Genomic DNA, 17,500 nt, shown 5'->3' on the forward strand with positions numbered 1-17,500 from the left:
CTGTTTCAGGCTTTATATCAGCTAGCAGGGTTTATACTGTAGAGATATCAGGTCAGCTGTAGCAGGGTTTATACTGTAGAGATATCAGGGTTTATACTAGAGATATCAGCTGTATCAGGGTTTATACTGTAGAGATATCAGCTGTAGCAGGGTTTATACTGTAGAGATATCAGCTGTAGCAGGGTTTATACTGTAGAGATAGTCAGATAGCAGGTTTATACTATAGAGATATCAGCTGTAGCAGGGTTTATACTGTAGAGATATCAGCTGTAGCAGGGTTTATACTATAGAGATATCAGGTCAGCAGCTGTAGATATCAGGGTTTATACTATAGAGATATCAGGTGCTGTAGCAGGGTTTATACTATAGAGATATCAGGTCAGCTGTAGCAGGGTTTATACTGTAGAGATATCAGCTGTAGCAGGGTTTATACTATAGAGATATCAGCTGTAGCAGGGTTTATACTATAGAGATATCAGCTGTAGCAGGGTTTATACTGTAGAGATATCAGGTCAGCTGTAGCAGGGTTTATACTATAGAGATATCAGGTCAGCTGTAGCAGGGTTTATACTGTAGAGATATCAGCTGTAGCAGGGTTTATACTACAGAGATATCAGGTCAGCTGTAGCAGGGTTTATAGTATAGAGATATCAGCTGTAGCAGGGTTTATACTGTTGAGATATCAGCTGTAGCAGGGTTTATACTGTAGAGATATCAGGTCAGCTGTAGCAGGGTTTATACTGTAGAGATATCAGGTCAGCTGTAGCAGGATTTATACTGTAGAGATATCAGCTGTCGCAGGGTTTATACTATAGAGATATCAGGTCAGCTGTAGCAGGGTTTATACTGTAGAGATATAAGCTGTAGCAGGGTTTATACTGTAGAGATATCAGGTCAGCTGTAGCAGGGTTTATACTATAGAGATATCAGGTCAGCTGTAGCAGGGTTTATACTGTAGAGATATCAGCTGTAGCAGGGTTTATACTATAGAGATATCAGGTCAGCTGTAGCAGGGTTTATACTATAGAGATATCAGCTGTAGCAGGGTTTATACTGTAGAGATATCAGCTGTAGCAGGGTTTATACTGTAGAGATATCAGCTGTAGCAGGGTTTATACTATAGAGATATCAGGTCAGCTGTAGCAGGGTTTATACTGTAGAGATATCAGCTGTAGCAGGGTCTATACTATAGAGATATCAGCTGTAGCAGGGTTTATACTATAGAGATATCAGCTGTAGCAGGGTTTATACTATAGAGATATCAGGTCAGCTGTTTATAGCAGAGATTTATACAGGGTTTATGCTAGAGATATCAGCTGTAGCAGGGTTTATACTGTAGAGATATCAGCTGTAGCAGGGTTTATACTGTAGAGATATCAGGTCAGCTGTAGCAGGGTTTATACTGTAGAGATATCAGGTCAGCTGTAGCAGGATTTATACTGTAGAGATATCAGCTGTCGCAGGGTTTATACTATAGAGATATCAGGTCAGCTGTAGCAGGGTTTATACTGTAGAGATATTATAGCAGGGTTTATACTGTAGAGATATCAGGTCAGCTGTAGCAGGGTTTATACTATAGAGATATAGGTCAGCTGTACATAGAGATATCAGCTGGGTTTATACTGTAGAGATATCAGCTGTAGCAGGGTTTATACTATAGAGATATCAGGTCAGCTGTAGCAGGGTTTATACTATAGAGATATCAGCTGAGCAGGGTTTATACTGTAGAGATATCAGCTGTAGCAGGGTTTATACTGTAGAGATATCAGCTGTAGCAGGGTTTATACTGTAGAGATATCAGTCTGTAGCAGGGTTTATACTATAGAGATATCAGGTCAGCTGTAGCAGGGTTTATACTGTAGAGATATCAGCTGTAGCAGGGTTTATACTGTAGAGATATCAGCTGTAGCAGGGTTTATACTGTAGAGATATCAGGTCAGCTGTAGCAGGGTTTATACTGTAGAGATATCAGCTGTCAGATTTATACTGTAGAGATATCAGCTGGTTTATACTATAGAGATATCAGCTGTAGCAGGGTTTATACTATAGAGATATCAGGTCAGCTGTAGCAGGGTTTATACTGTAGAGATATCAGCTGTAGCAGGGTTTATACTGTAGAGATATCAGCTGTAGCAGGGTTTATACTGTAGAGATATCAGGTCAGCTGTAGCAGGGTTTATACTGTAGAGATATCAGGTCAGCTGTAGCAGGGTTTATACTGTAGAGATATCAGCTGTAGCAGGGTTTATACTGTAGAGATATCAGGTCAGCTGTAGCAGGGTTTATACTATAGAGATATCACTGTAGAGGTCAGCTGTAGCAGGGTTTATACTGTAGAGATATCAGCTGTAGCAGGGTTTATACTAGAGATATCAGAGCAGGGTTTATATAGAGATATCAGCTGTAGCAGGGTTTATACTGTAGAGATATCAGCTGTAGCAGGGTTTATACTGTAGAGATATCAGCTGTAGCAGGGTTTATACTGTAGAGATATATCAGCTGTAGCAGGGTTTATACTGTAGAGATATCAGGTCAGCTGTAGCAGGGTTTATACTGTAGAGATATCAGCTGTAGCAGGGTTTATACTATAGAGATATCAGGTCAGCTGTAGCAGGGTTTATACTGTAGAGATATCAGCTGTCAGCTGTAGAGCAGGGTTTATACTGTAGAGATATCAGCTGTAGCAGGGTTTATACTGTAGAGAGATATCAGCTGTAGCAGGGTTTATACTATAGAGATATCAGGTCAGCTGTAGCAGGGTTTATACTGTAGAGATATCAGCTGTAGCAGGGTTTATACTGTAGAGATCATCAGCTGTAGCAGGGTTTATACTATAGAGATATCAGCTGTAGCAGGGTTTATACTGTAGAGATATCAGCTGTAGCAGGGTTTATACTGTAGAGATATCAGCTGTAGCAGGGTTTATACTATAGAGATATCAGGTCAGCTGTAGAGATATCAGGGTTTATACTATAGAGATATCAGGTCAGCTGTAGCAGGGTTTATACTGTAGAGATATCAGCTGTAGCAGGGTTTATACTGTAGAGATATCAGCTGTAGCAGGGTTTATACTATAGAGATATCAGGTCAGCTGTAGCAGGGTTTATACTATAGAGATATCAGCTGTAGCAGGGTTTATACTGTAGAGATATCAGCTGTAGCAGGGTTTATACTGTAGAGATATCAGCTGTAGCAGGGTTTATACTGTAGAGATATCATCAGGGCTAGAGATATCAGCTGTAGCAGGGTTTATACTATAGAGATATCAGCTGTAGCAGGGTTTATACTATAGAGATATCAGGTCAGCTGTAGCAGGGTTTATACTGTAGAGATATCAGCTGTAGCAGGGTTTATACTGTAGAGATATCAGGTCAGCTGTAGCAGGGTAGCAGGGTTTATACTATAGAGATATCAGGTCTGTAGCAGGGTTTATACTGTAGAGATATCAGCTGTAGCAGGGTTTATACTATAGAGATATCAGCTGTCAGCTGTAGCAGGGTTTATACTGTAGAGGGTTTATATAGAGATATCAGCTGTAGCAGGGTTTATACTGTAGAGATATCAGCTGTAGCAGGGTTTATACTGTAGAGATATCAGCTGTAGCAGGGTTTATACTGTAGAGATATCAGGTCAGCTGTAGCAGGGTTTATACTATAGAGATATCAGCTGTAGCAGGGTTTATACTGTAGAGATATCAGCTGTAGCAGGGTTTATACTGTAGAGATATCAGCTGTAGCAGGGTTTATACTGTAGAGATATCAGCTGTAGCAGGGTTTATACTGTAGAGATATCAGGTCAGCTGTAGCAGGGTTTATACTGTAGAGATATCAGCTGTAGCAGGGTTTATACTGTAGAGATATCAGGTCAGCTGTAGCAGGGTTTATACTGTAGAGATATCAGCTGTAGCAGGGTTTATACTATAGAGATATCAGGTCAGCTGTAGCAGGGTTTATACTGTAGAGATATCAGCTGTAGCAGGGTTTATACTGTAGAGATATCAGCTGTAGCAGGGTTTATCACTAGCAGGGTTTATAGAGATATCAGCTGTAGCAGGGTTTATACTATAGAGATATCAGCTGTAGCAGGGTTTATACTATAGAGATATCAGCTGTAGCAGGGTTTATACTATAGAGATATCAGCTGTAGCAGGGTTTATACTGTAGAGATATCAGCTGTAGCAGGGTTTATACTGTAGAGATATCAGCTGTAGCAGGGTTTATACTGTAGAGATATCATCAGCTGTCAGCAGGGTTTATACTGTAGAGATATCAGCTGTAGCAGGGTTTATACTGTAGAGATATCAGCTGTAGCAGGGTTTATACTATAGAGATCATCAGCTGTAGCAGGGTTTATACTGTAGAGATATCAGCTGTAGCAGGGTTTATACTATAGAGATATCAGCTGTAGCAGGGTTTATACTGTAGAGATATCAGCTGTAGCAGGGTTTATACTGTAGAGATATCGCAGCTGTAGCAGGGTTTATACTATAGAGATATCAGCTGTAGCAGGGTTTATACTATAGAGATATCAGGTCAGCTGTAGCAGGGTTTATACTGTAGAGATATCAGCTGTAGCAGGGTTTATACTGTAGAGATATCAGCTGAGCAGGGTTTATACAGAGATATCAGCTGTAGCAGGGTTTATACTGTAGAGATATCAGCTGTAGCAGGGTTTATACTGTAGAGAGGGTTTATACAGGATATCAGCTGTAGCAGGGTTTATACTGTAGAGATATCAGCTGTAGCAGGGTTTATACTGTAGAGATATCAGGTTTATACTGTAGAGATATCAGCTGTAGCAGGGTTTATACTGTAGAGATATCAGCTGTAGCAGGGTTTATACTGTAGAGATATCAGGTCAGCTGTAGCAGGGTTTATACTGTAGAGATATCAGCTGTCAGCTGTAGCAGGGTTTATACTGTAGAGATATCATCAGCTGTAGAGCAGGGTTTATACTGTAGAGATATCAGAGATATCAGGATATCAGCTGTAGCAGGGTTTATACTGTAGAGATATCAGCTGTAGCAGGGGTTTATCAGCTGTAGCAGGGTTTATACTGTAGAGATATCAGCTGTAGCAGGGTTTATACTATAGAGATATCAGGTCAGCTGTAGCAGGGTTTATACTGTAGAGATATCAGCTGTAGCAGGGTTTATACTGTAGAGATATCAGGTCAGCTGTAGCAGGGTTTATACTGTAGAGATATCAGCTGTAGCAGGGTTTATACTGTAGAGATATCAGCTGTAGCAGGGTTTATACTGTAGAGATATCAGCTGTAGCAGGGTTTATACTATAGAGATATCAGCTGTAGCAGGGTTTATACTATAGAGATATCAGCTGTAGCAGGGTTTATACTATAGAGATATATCAGCTGTAGCAGGGTTTATACTATAGAGATATCAGCTGTAGCAGGGTTTATACTGTAGCAGGGTAGAGATATCAGCTGTAGCAGGGTTTATACTATAGAGATATCAGCTGTAGCAGGGTTTATACTGTAGAGATATCAGCTGTAGCAGGGTTTATACTCAGCTGTAGAGGTTTATACTGTAGAGTCAGCTGTAGCAGGGTTTATACTGTAGAGATATCAGCTGTAGCAGGGTTTATACTATAGAGATATCAGCTGTAGCAGGGTTTATACTGTAGAGATATCAGCTGTAGCAGGGTTTATACTGTAGAGATATCAGCTGTAGCAGGGTTTATACTGTAGAGATATCAGCTGTAGCAGGGTTTATACTGTAGAGATATCAGCTGTAGCAGGGTTTATACTGTAGAGATATCAGCTGTAGCAGGGTTTATACTCAGCTGTAGCAGGGTTTATACTATAGAGATATCAGCTGTAGCAGGGTTTATACTATAGAGATATCAGCTGTAGCAGGGTTTATACTATAGAGATATCAGCTGTAGCAGGGTTTATACTGTAGAGATATCAGCTGTAGCAGGGTTTATACTATAGAGATATCAGCTGTAGCAGGGTTTATACTGTAGAGATATCAGCTGTAGCAGGGTTTATACTGTAGAGATATCAGCTGTCAGCTGTCAGCAGGGTTTATACTATAGAGATATCAGCTGTAGCAGGGTTTATACTGTAGAGATATCAGCTGTAGCAGGGTTTATACTGTAGAGATATCAGCTGTAGCAGGGTTTATACTGTAGAGATATCAGCTGTAGCAGGGTTTATACTGTAGAGCAGGGTTTATACTGTAGAGATATCAGCTGTAGCAGGGTTTATACTGTAGAGATATCAGCTGTAGCAGGGTTTATACTGTAGAGATATCAGCTGTAGCAGGGTTTATACTGTAGAGATATCAGCTGTAGCAGGGTTTATACTGTAGAGATATCAGCTGTAGCAGGGTTTATACTGTAGAGATATCAGCTGTAGCAGGGTTTATACTATAGAGATATCAGCTGAGCAGGGTTTATACTGTAGAGATATCAGCTGTAGCAGGGTTTATACTGTAGAGATATCAGCTGTAGCAGGGTTTATACTGTAGAGATATCAGCTGTAGCAGGGTTTATACTGTAGAGATATCAGCTGTAGCAGGGTTTATACTATAGAGATCAGCTGTCAGGGTTTATACTGATATAGCAGGGTTTATACTGTAGAGATATCAGCTGTAGCAGGGTTTATACTGTAGAGATATCAGCTGTAGCAGGGTTTATACTGTAGAGATATCAGCTGTAGCAGGGTTTATACTGTAGAGATATCAGCTGTAGCAGGGTTTATACTGTAGAGATATCAGCTGTAGCAGGGTTTATACTGTAGAGATATCAGCTCAGGGTTTATACTGCTAGCAGGGTTTATACTGTAGAGATATCAGCTGTAGCAGGGTAGAGATATAGGTCAGCTGTAGCAGGGTTTATACTATAGAGATATCAGCAGCAGGGTTTATACAGCTGTAGCAGGGTTTATACTGTAGAGATATCAGCTGTCAGGGTTTATACTGATATAGCAGGGTTTATACTGTAGAGATATCAGCTGTAGCAGGGTTTATACTGTAGAGATATCAGCTGTAGCAGGGTTTATACTATAGAGATATCAGGTGTAGCAGGGTTTATACTATAGAGATATCAGGTCAGCTGTAGCAGGGTTTATACTGTAGAGATATCAGGTGTAGCAGGGTTTATACTACAGAGATATCAGGTCAGACCTCCCTCTCTAAGGATCCATGCAGTAACTGGGGAGGATGGGTGGGTGTTGCTGGGTAGGGTCATGCAGCCTCATGCAGTCTACTGTCACAGCCCTCACTCACTGTCTGTCTGTCTGTCTGTCTGTCTGTCTGTCTGTCTGTCTGTCTGTCTGTCTGTCTGTCTGTCTGTCTGTCTGTCTGTGTCTGTCTGTCTGTCTGTCTGTCTGTCTGTCTGTCTGTTTATACTGTCTGATCTGTCTGTCTGTCTGTCTATCTGTAGAGATATCAGCTGTAGCTAGGGTTTATCTATCCCTCTATCTATCTGTCTGCTTCTCTAGAGATATCTCCATCCGTTCGGTTATGAAAGCAGGCAGTGCTCAGAAAAATAAACTACAGACCTGTCTGTCTGTCTATACTGTCTGTCTGTCTGTCTGTCTGTCTGTCTGTCTGTCTGTCTGTCTGTCTGGGTTCTGTCTGTCTGTCTGTCTGTCTGTCTGTCTATCCAGGGTCTGTCTGTCAGGTCTTCTGTCTGTCTATCTATCTATCTGTCTGCTTCTCTCCCCCTCTCCATCCGTTCGGTTATGAAAGCAGGCAGTGCTCAGAAAAATAAACTACAGACCGGCACCATCCTTCTCCTTACTCCTGCGCTTTTCTCCAGGATTTTGAGCCTCTTCTCTTCCCGTAGCCGCTGCTCAGGGTTTATCCTCTTCCTGGTCCTGACGACACTTGTGGAAGTTCTCCACGACCACACCCACGAACATGTTGAGGGTTTATACTGAAGAAACTGACGATGAGGAGGAAGGAGATGAAGTAGAGGAGCATCCACGGGTTGTGGTTCCTCACCGGCTGGAGGAGGGATACTGGAGATGGAGGAGGGAGAGAGAGAGATCAGGTCAGCTGGAGGGGAGAGATACAGAGAGAGAGAGAGAGGAGGAGAGAGGAGCTGAGAGGGAGAGAGGAGTTTATACTGAGAGTGGACTGTAGAGAGAGGAGAGGGAGAGTAGAGATATCAGAGAGGGAGAGGAGGGAGAGGAGCTGAGAGGGTTTATAGGAGAGAGAGGAGGGAGAGGAGGAGAGGAGGGATAGGAGGAGAGGAGGGGAGATACTGTAGAGATATCAGGAGGGAGGGAGAGAGAGGAGGAGCTGGAGGGTTATAGCATGTGTTTAGAGAGGAGGAGAGAGTTTATACTGAGATATCAGCTGTAGGAGGGAGAGAGATATCAGAGAGGAGGGAGAGGAGGATCCAATATCAGAGATAGAGAGGGAGAGATATCCCTCTGCAGAGAGAGACATACCTCCTGAGAGGGTTTATACCTGGATAGTCAGCTGCAGAGGTTTATACTGGAGAGAGAGAGAGGAGAGGAGGGAGATATCAGCTGGAGGGTTTATACTATAGAGAGGAGCTGTAGAGGGAGGAGAGAGTAGAGAGTCAGCTGTAGCAGGAGAGTGAGCAGGGTTTATACTGTGAGAGCTGAGAGCTGTAGCAGGGTTTATACTGTAGAGATATCAGAGAGGGTTTATAATGTAGTGTGTGTGTATCATGGGTTAATATACCCACGTAGATGAACTAGCAGGGTTTATACAGCCTCAGGGCTCTGGCTCACTGTCTGTCTGGCCTGACTCCAAACTCAGCCTACCTGCAATATGGGTGTGTGTCTGAGGTGTGTGTGTTCCCTCTGCACATTGACTCACACAACCTCCTGAAATATACCTGGTAGTCTGACTGCATCCAGCCATCATACAGGAGAGGAGAGGAGAGAGAGGAGAGAGAGGAGCTGGAGAGGAGGATAGGAGAGAGATAGAGAGGAGCTGAGAGGGTTTATAGAGGAGAGGAGAGGAGAGGTTTATACTGTAGAGGGTTTTTTTATACTGAGAGAGGAGAGGAGAGAGAGGGAGGAGAGGAGAGAGAGAGGGTTTATAGAGAGAGGAGAGGAGAGGAAAAGGAGAGGAGAGGAGAGGAGAGGAGAGGAGAGGAGTTACCTGCTGGTCTACTCCCACTGCATCCAGCCATCATACAGGAGAGGAGAGGAGAGGAGAGGAGAGGAGAGAGAGAGGAGAGGAGAGGAGAGGGAGAGGAGAGGAGAGGAGAGGGAGAGGAGAGAGAAGGAGACCTCCTCTCTAGGAGGAGAGCAGAGAGGAGAGGAGGGAGAAAAGGGAGAGGGAGGGAGGAGTTACCTGCTGGTCTACTCCCACTGCATCCAGGCCATCATACATGATGTTGACCCATCCATCCTTACAGGACAGCACGAACAGAGACATCAGCGCCTGGAATACACAGACAGTGTTCAAACACACACACAGTGCTCAAACACACACACAGTGCTCTCTCTCACTCACACACACACACACACACACACACACACACACACACACACACACACACACACACTGTCTGTCTGTCTGTCACACACACACACACACACACACACACACACACTGTCCCACACACACCTGTCCCAGGTTGTCTATCCATCTATCTTGTATTTCCTGCGTGTCCAGCGGTAGTTGGCCAGCAGACAGTCTGACTTGGTGGTGATGTTTCTGGTGTCCAGGCCTTCACAGAGGTAGAATTTACCCTTGAACAGCTGGACCAACCAGGGACAGAGAGGACAGGGGACATTAATAACACTACTGACTACCCCTTAAACAACTAGACAACTAGACAAAACCAGCAAAGGGGACAGAGAGGACAGGGGACATTAATAACACTACTGACTACCCCTTAAACAACTAGACAACTAGACAAAACCAACCCAGGGGACAGAGAGGACAGGGAATAACACTATGGACTACCCCTTAAACAACTAGACAAAACCAACACAGGGGACAGAGAGGACAGGGGATAACACTATGGACTACCCCTTAAACAACTAGACAACTAGACAAAACCAACCCAGGGGACAGAGAGGACAGGGAGAGAGGACAGGGGATAACACTATGGACTACCCCGTTGAAACAGCCTCAGGGACAACTAGACAAAACCAACCAGCCTAGGGGACAGAGAGGTGGGTGTTCCCTCTAACACTATGGACTACCCCTTAAACAACTAGACAACTAGACAAAACCAACCAAAGGGGACAGAGAGGACAGGGAATAACACTATGGACAACCCCTTAAACAACTAGACAACTAGACAAAACCAAAAGGGGACAGAGAGGACAGGGGATAACACTATGGACTACCCCTTAAACAACTAGACAACTAGACAAAACCAACCCAGGGGACAGAGAGGACAGGGAATAACACTGTTGGACTACCCCTTAAACAACACAGACAACTAGACAAAACCAACCCAGGGGACAGTTGAGGACAGGGAATAACACTATGGACTACCCCTTAAACAACTAGACAAAACCAACCAGGGGACAGAGAGGACAGGGGACATGAATAACACTACTGACTACCACACAACACACACACAAAACCAACCATGGGGACAGAGAGGACAGGGGACACACACACACACACACACACACACACACACACACACACACACACACACACACACACACACACATACACACACACACACACACACACACACACACACACACAACACACACACACACACACACACACACACACACACACACACACACACACACAGGCTCTAAAGGTGAGAATCTAATATTGATCCAGAGATCTCTCTATCGACTTCTCCTGTGTGTGACTGCCTCATGAAGCTGGTTGAGAGAATGCCAAGAGCAAAAGCTAGTGGTCCAATTTTTCAGTTTTTGATTTGTTAAAAAAGTTTGAAATATCCAATAAATGTCGTTCCACTTCATGATTGTGTCCCACTTGTTGTTGATTCTTCACAAAAAAATACAGTTTTATATCTTTATGTTTGAAGCCTGAAATGTGGCAAAAGGTTGCAAAGTTCAAGGGGGCCGAATACTTTCGCAAGGCACTGTATCTATATATATATACCTAGTAGCTTGTTTAACAGTATATGTATATATGAGATGAGTAATGTAGGGTATGGTAACATTATAGCTGGTTTAACAGTATATACATATGAGATGAGTAATGTAGGGTATGGTAACATTATAGCTGGTTTAACAGTATATATACATGAGATGAGTAATGTAGGGTATGGTAACATTATAGCTGGTTTAACAGTATATATATATGATATTAGTAATGTAGGGTATGGTAACATTATAGCTGGTTTAACAGTATATATATATATGAGATGAGTAATGTAGGGTATGGTAACATTATAGCTGGTTTAACAGTATATATATATGAGATGAGTAATGTAGGGTATGGTAACATTATAGCTGGTTTAACAGTATATATATATGAGATGAGTAATGTAGGGTATGGTAACATTATAGCTGGTTTAACAGTATATATATATGAGATGAGTAATGTAGGGTATGGTAACATTATAGCTGGTTTAACAGTATATATATATGAGATGAGTAATGTAGGGTATGGTAACATTATAGCTGGTTTAACAGTATATATATATGAGATGAGTAATGTAGGGTATGGTAACATTATAGCTGGTTTAACAGTATATATATATGAGATGAGTAATGTAGGGTATGGTAACATTATAGCTGGTTTAACAGTATATATATATATGAGATGAGTAATGTAGGGTATGGTAACATTATAGCTGGTTTAACAGTATATATATATATGAGATGAGTAATGTAGGGTATGGTAACATTATAGCTGGTTTAACAGTATATATATATGAGATGAGTAATGTAGGGTATGGTAACATTATAGCTGGTTTAACAGTATATATATATATGAGATGAGTAATGTAGGGTATGGTAACATTATAGCTGGTTTAACAGTATATATATATGAGATGAGTAATGTAGGGTATGGTAACATTATAGCTGGTTTAACAGTATATATATATGAGATGAGTAATGTAGGGTATGGTAACATTATAGCTGGTTTAACAGTATATATATATGAGATGAGTAATGTAGGGTATGGTAACATTATAGCTGGTTTAACAGTATATATATATGAGATGAGTAATGTAGGGTATGGTAACATTATAGCTGGTTTAACAGTATATATATATGAGATGAGTAATGTAGGGTATGGTAACATTATAGCTGGTTTAACAGTATATATATATGAGATGAGTAATGTAGGGTATGGTAACATTATAGCTGGTTTAACAGTATATATATATGAGATGAGTAATGTAGGGTATGGTAACATTATAGCTGGTTTAACAGTATATATATATATGAGATGAGTAATGTAGGGTATGGTAACATTATAGCTGGTTTAACAGTATATATATATGAGATGAGTAATGTAGGGTATGGTAACATTATAGCTGGTTTAACAGTATATATATATGAGATGAGTAATGTAGGGTATGGTAACATTATAGCTGGTTTAACAGTATATATATATATGCGATGAGTAATGTAGGGTATGGTAACATTATAGCTGGTTTAACAGTATATATATATGCGATGAGTAATGTAGGGTATGGTAACATTATAGCTGGTTTAACAGTATATATATATGAGATGAGTAATGTAGGGTATGGTAACATTATAGCTGGTTTAACAGTATATATATATATAGATGAGTAATGTAGGGTATGGTAACATTATAGCTGGTTTAACAGTATATATATATGAGATGAGTAATGTAGGGTATGGTAACATTATAGCTGGTTTAACAGTATATATACATATGAGATGAGTAATGTAGGGTATGGTAACATTATAGCTGGTTTAACAGTATATATATATGAGATGAGTAATGTAGGGTATGGTAACATTATAGCTGGTTTAACAGTATATATATATATAGATGAGTAATGTAGGGTATGGTAACATTATAGCTGGTTTAACAGTATATATATATGAGATGAGTAATGTAGGGTATGGTAACATTATAGCTGGTTTAACAGTATATATATATATGAGATGAGTAATGTAGGGTATGGTAACATTATAGCTGGTTTAACAGTATATATATATGAGATGAGTAATGTAGGGTATGGTAACATTATAGCTGGTTTAACAGTATATATATATATGAGATGAGTAATGTAGGGTATGGTAACATTATAGCTGGTTTAACAGTATATATATATATGAGATGAGTAATGTAGGGTATGGTAACATTATAGCTGGTTTAACAGTATATATATATATATAGATGAGTAATGTAGGGTATGGTAACATTATAGCTGGTTTAACATATATATATATATGAGATGAGTAATGTAGGGTATGGTAACATTATAGCTGGTTTAACAGTATATATATATGAGATGAGTAATGTAGGGTATGGTAACATTATAGCTGGTTTAACAGTATATATATATGAGATGAGTAATGTAGGGTATGGTAACATTATAGCTGGTTTAACAGTATATATATATGAGATGAGTAATGTAGGGTATGGTAACATTATAGCTGGTTTAACAGTATATATATATATATGAGATGAGTAATGTAGGGTATGGTAACATTATGCAAGCTGGTTTAACAGTATATATATATGAGATGAGTAATGTAGGGTATGGTAACATTATAGCTGGTTTAACAGTATATATATATAGATGAGTAATGTAGGGTATGGTAACATTATAGCTGGTTTAACAGTATATATATATGAGATGAGTAATGTAGGGTATGGTAACATTATAGCTGGTTTAACAGTATATATATATGAGATGAGTAATGTAGGGTATGGTAACATTATAGCTGGTTTAACAGTATATATATATATGAGATGAGTAATGTAGGGTATGGTAACATTATAGCTGGTTTAACAGTATATATATATGAGATGAGTAATGTAGGGTATGGTAACATTATAGCTGGTTTAACAGTATATATATATGAGATGAGTAATGTAGGGTATGGTAACATTATAGCTGGTTTAACAGTATATATATATGAGATGAGTAATGTAGGGTATGGTAACATTATAGCTGGTTTAACAGTATATATATATATGAGATGAGTAATGTAGGGTATGGTAACATTATAGCTGGTTTAACAGTATATATATATGAGATGAGTAATGTAGGGTATGGTAACATTATAGCTGGTTTAACAGTATATATATATGAGATGAGTAATGTAGGGTATGGTAACATTATAGCTGGTTTAACAGTATATATATATATGAGATGAGTAATGTAGGGTATGGTAACATTATAGCTGGTTTAACAGTATATATATATATGAGATGAGTAATGTAGGGTATGGTAACATTATAGCTGGTTTAACAGTATATATATATATGGGATGAGTAATGTAGGGTATGGTAACATTATAGCTGGTTTAACAGTATATATATATGAGATGAGTAATGTAGGGTATGGTAACATTATAGCTGGTTTAACAGTATATATATATATGAGATGAGTAATGTAGGGTATGGTAACATTATAGCTGGTTTAACAGTATATATATATGAGATGAGTAATGTAGGGTATGGTAACATTATAGCTGGTTTAACAGTATATATATATGAGATGAGTAATGTAGGGTATGGTAACATTATAGCTGGTTTAACAGTATATATATATATGAGATGAGTAATGTATGGGTATGGTAACATTATAGCTGGTTTAACAGTATATATATATATGCGATGAGTAATGTAGGGTATGGTAACATTATAGCTGGTTTAACAGTATATATATATGAGATGAGTAATGTAGGGTATGGTAACATTATAGCTGGTTTAACAGTATATATATATGAGATGAGTAATGTAGGGTATGGTAACATTATAGCTGGTTTAACAGTATATATATATATGAGATGAGTAATGTAGGGTATGGTAACATTATAGCTGGTTTAACATTATATATATATGCGATGAGTAATGTAGGGTATGGTAACATTATAGCTGGTTTAACAGTATATATATATGAGATGAGTAATGTAGGGTATGGTAACATTATAGCTGGTTTAACAGTATATATATATGAGATGAGTAATGTAGGGTATGGTAACATTATAGCTGGTTTAACAGTATATATATATATGAGATGAGTAATGTAGGGTATGGTAACATTATAGCTGGTTTAACAGTATATATATATGAGATGAGTAATGTAGGGTATGGTAACATTATAGCTGGTTTAACAGTATATATATATATGAGATGAGTAATGTAGGGTATGGTAACATTATAGCTGGTTTAACAGTATATATATATGAGATGAGTAATGTAGGGTATGGTAACATTATAGCTGGTTTAACAGTATATATATATGAGATGAGTAATGTAGGGTATGGTAACATTATAGCTGGTTTAACAGTATATATATATATGAGATGAGTAATGTAGGGTATGGTAACATTATAGCTGGTTTAACAGTATATATACATATGGGATGAGTAATGTAGGGTATGGTAACATTATAGCTGGTTTAACAGTATATATATATGAGATGAGTAATGTAGGGTATGGTAACATTATAGCTGGTTTAACAGTATATATATATTGTCACGTTCGTCGTAAGAAAGAGGACCAAGGCGCAGCGTGAGTCGAGTTCCACATATTTATTACAGTGAAAATTCAAAACAACAAAGAATTAACGAACGTACGTAGAGCACATAGGCACTAAACAAAACAATATCCCACAAAGCAGGTGGGAAAAAGGGACACACTAAGTATGATCCCCAATTAGAGGCAACGATATTCAGCTGCCTCCAATTGGGAACCATACTCACACACCAACATAGAACTATAATAACTAGAAAACCCCCCTAGTCACGCTCTGACCTTTTACACCATAGAGAACCCCGAGGGCTCTCTATGGTCAGGGCGTGACAGTGCACTGGAGGCCTGGTGCATGGAGCCGGCACAGGTTTCACCGGACCCCCAGGGGAGTGTGGGGCGCACTGGAGGCCTGGTGATGTAGAGGCAGAGGAACTTAAAACGTTCCACCTTCTCCACTGCCTTCGATGTGGATAGGGGGTGCTCCCTCTGCTGTCCCTTAGATGTGGATAGGGGGTGCTCCCTCTGCTGTCCCTTCGATGTGGAGGGGGTGTGGATAGGGGGGTGCTCCCTCTGCTGTCCCTTCGATGTGGATAGGGGTGCTCCCTCTGCTGTCCCTTCGATGTGGATAGGGGGTGCTCCTCTGCTGTCCCTTCGATGTGGATAGGGGGTGCTCCCTCTGCTGTCCCTTCGATGTGGATAGGGGTGCTCCCTCTGCTGTCCCTTCAATGTGGATAGGGGGGTGCTCCCTCTGCTGATTCCTGAAGTCCACGATCATCTCCTTTGTTTTTGTTGACGTTGAGTGTGAGGTTATTTTCCTGACACCACACTCCGAGGGCACTTACCTCCTCCGTGTAGGCCGTCTCGTTGTTGTTGGTAATCAGGCCTACCACTGTAGTGTCGTCCGCAAACTTGATGATTGAGTTGGAGGCGTGCGTGGCCACGCAGTCGTGGGTGAACAGGGAGGACAGGAGAGGGCTGAGAAAACACCCTTGTGGAGCCCCAGTGTTGAGGATCAGCAGGGTGAAGACGTTGTTTCCTACCTTCACCACCTGGGGGCGGCCCGTCAGAAAGTCCAGGACCAGGACGGGGCGATAGTCGTTTAGCTCAGTTACCTTAGCTTTCTTGGGAACAGGAACAATGGTGGCCCTCTTGAAGCATGTGGGAACAGCAGACTGGTATAGGGATCGATTGAATATGTCCGTAAACACACCAGTCAGCTGGCGTGCGCATGCTCTGAGGACACGTCTAGGGATGCCGTCTGGGCCGGCAGCCTTGCGAGGGTTAACACGTTTAAATGTTTTACTCACGTCGGCTGCGGTGAAGGAGAGCCCGCGGGTTTTGGTAGCGGGCCATGTCAGTGGCACTGTATTGTCCTCAAAGCAAGCAAAGAAGTTGTTTAGTTTGTCTGGGAGCAAAGACATCCTGGTCCACGACGGGGCTGGTTGACTGTAGACCCTGTGTCAGAGCCATTGAATTGCGACTCTACTTTGTCTCTATAATTACGCTTAGCTTGCTTGATTGCCTTACGGAGGAATAGCAACACTGTTTGTATTCGGTCATGTTTCCGGTTGCCTTGCCATGATTAAAAGCTCACGCGTATTCATCAATGTTGTTGTCCCGGGAACATATCCCAGTCCACGTGATAGAAGCAATCTTGAAGCGTGAAATCCGATTGGTCGGACCAGCGTTGAACAGACCCGAGCACGGGCATTTTCCTGTTTTAGTGTCTGTCTGGGAGCAACAAAATGGAGTCGTGGTCAGATTTGCAGAAAGGGGGCGGGGCTTTGTATGCGTCGCTGAAGTTAGAGTAACAATGATCCAGAATGCTGCCAGCCCGGGTCACACATTTTCGATATGCTGATAAAATTTAGGGAGCCTTGTTATCAGATTAGCCTTGTTAAAATCCCCAGC

General features: G+C 40.7%; 1 protein-coding gene across 1 annotated transcript in view; it reads right to left on the reverse strand.

The window, feature by feature from the left end:
* The window catches only part of LOC112242111 (voltage-dependent T-type calcium channel subunit alpha-1H), a 105,829-nt gene that overhangs the window by 23,148 nt on the left and 65,181 nt on the right, over nucleotides 1–17,500 (reverse strand). The window contains 6 exon segments of the mRNA XM_042315012.1: nucleotides 7,739–7,820; nucleotides 7,822–7,896; nucleotides 7,898–7,972; nucleotides 9,302–9,391; nucleotides 9,578–9,595; nucleotides 9,598–9,711. Coding sequence (XP_042170946.1) covers nucleotides 7,739–7,820; nucleotides 7,822–7,896; nucleotides 7,898–7,972; nucleotides 9,302–9,391; nucleotides 9,578–9,595; nucleotides 9,598–9,711 — 454 coding nt within the window.

This window comes from Oncorhynchus tshawytscha, unplaced genomic scaffold, assembly GCF_018296145.1.
Source record: "Oncorhynchus tshawytscha isolate Ot180627B unplaced genomic scaffold, Otsh_v2.0 Un_contig_1726_pilon_pilon, whole genome shotgun sequence".
In the NCBI taxonomy this organism is placed as follows: Eukaryota; Metazoa; Chordata; class Actinopteri; order Salmoniformes; family Salmonidae; genus Oncorhynchus; species Oncorhynchus tshawytscha.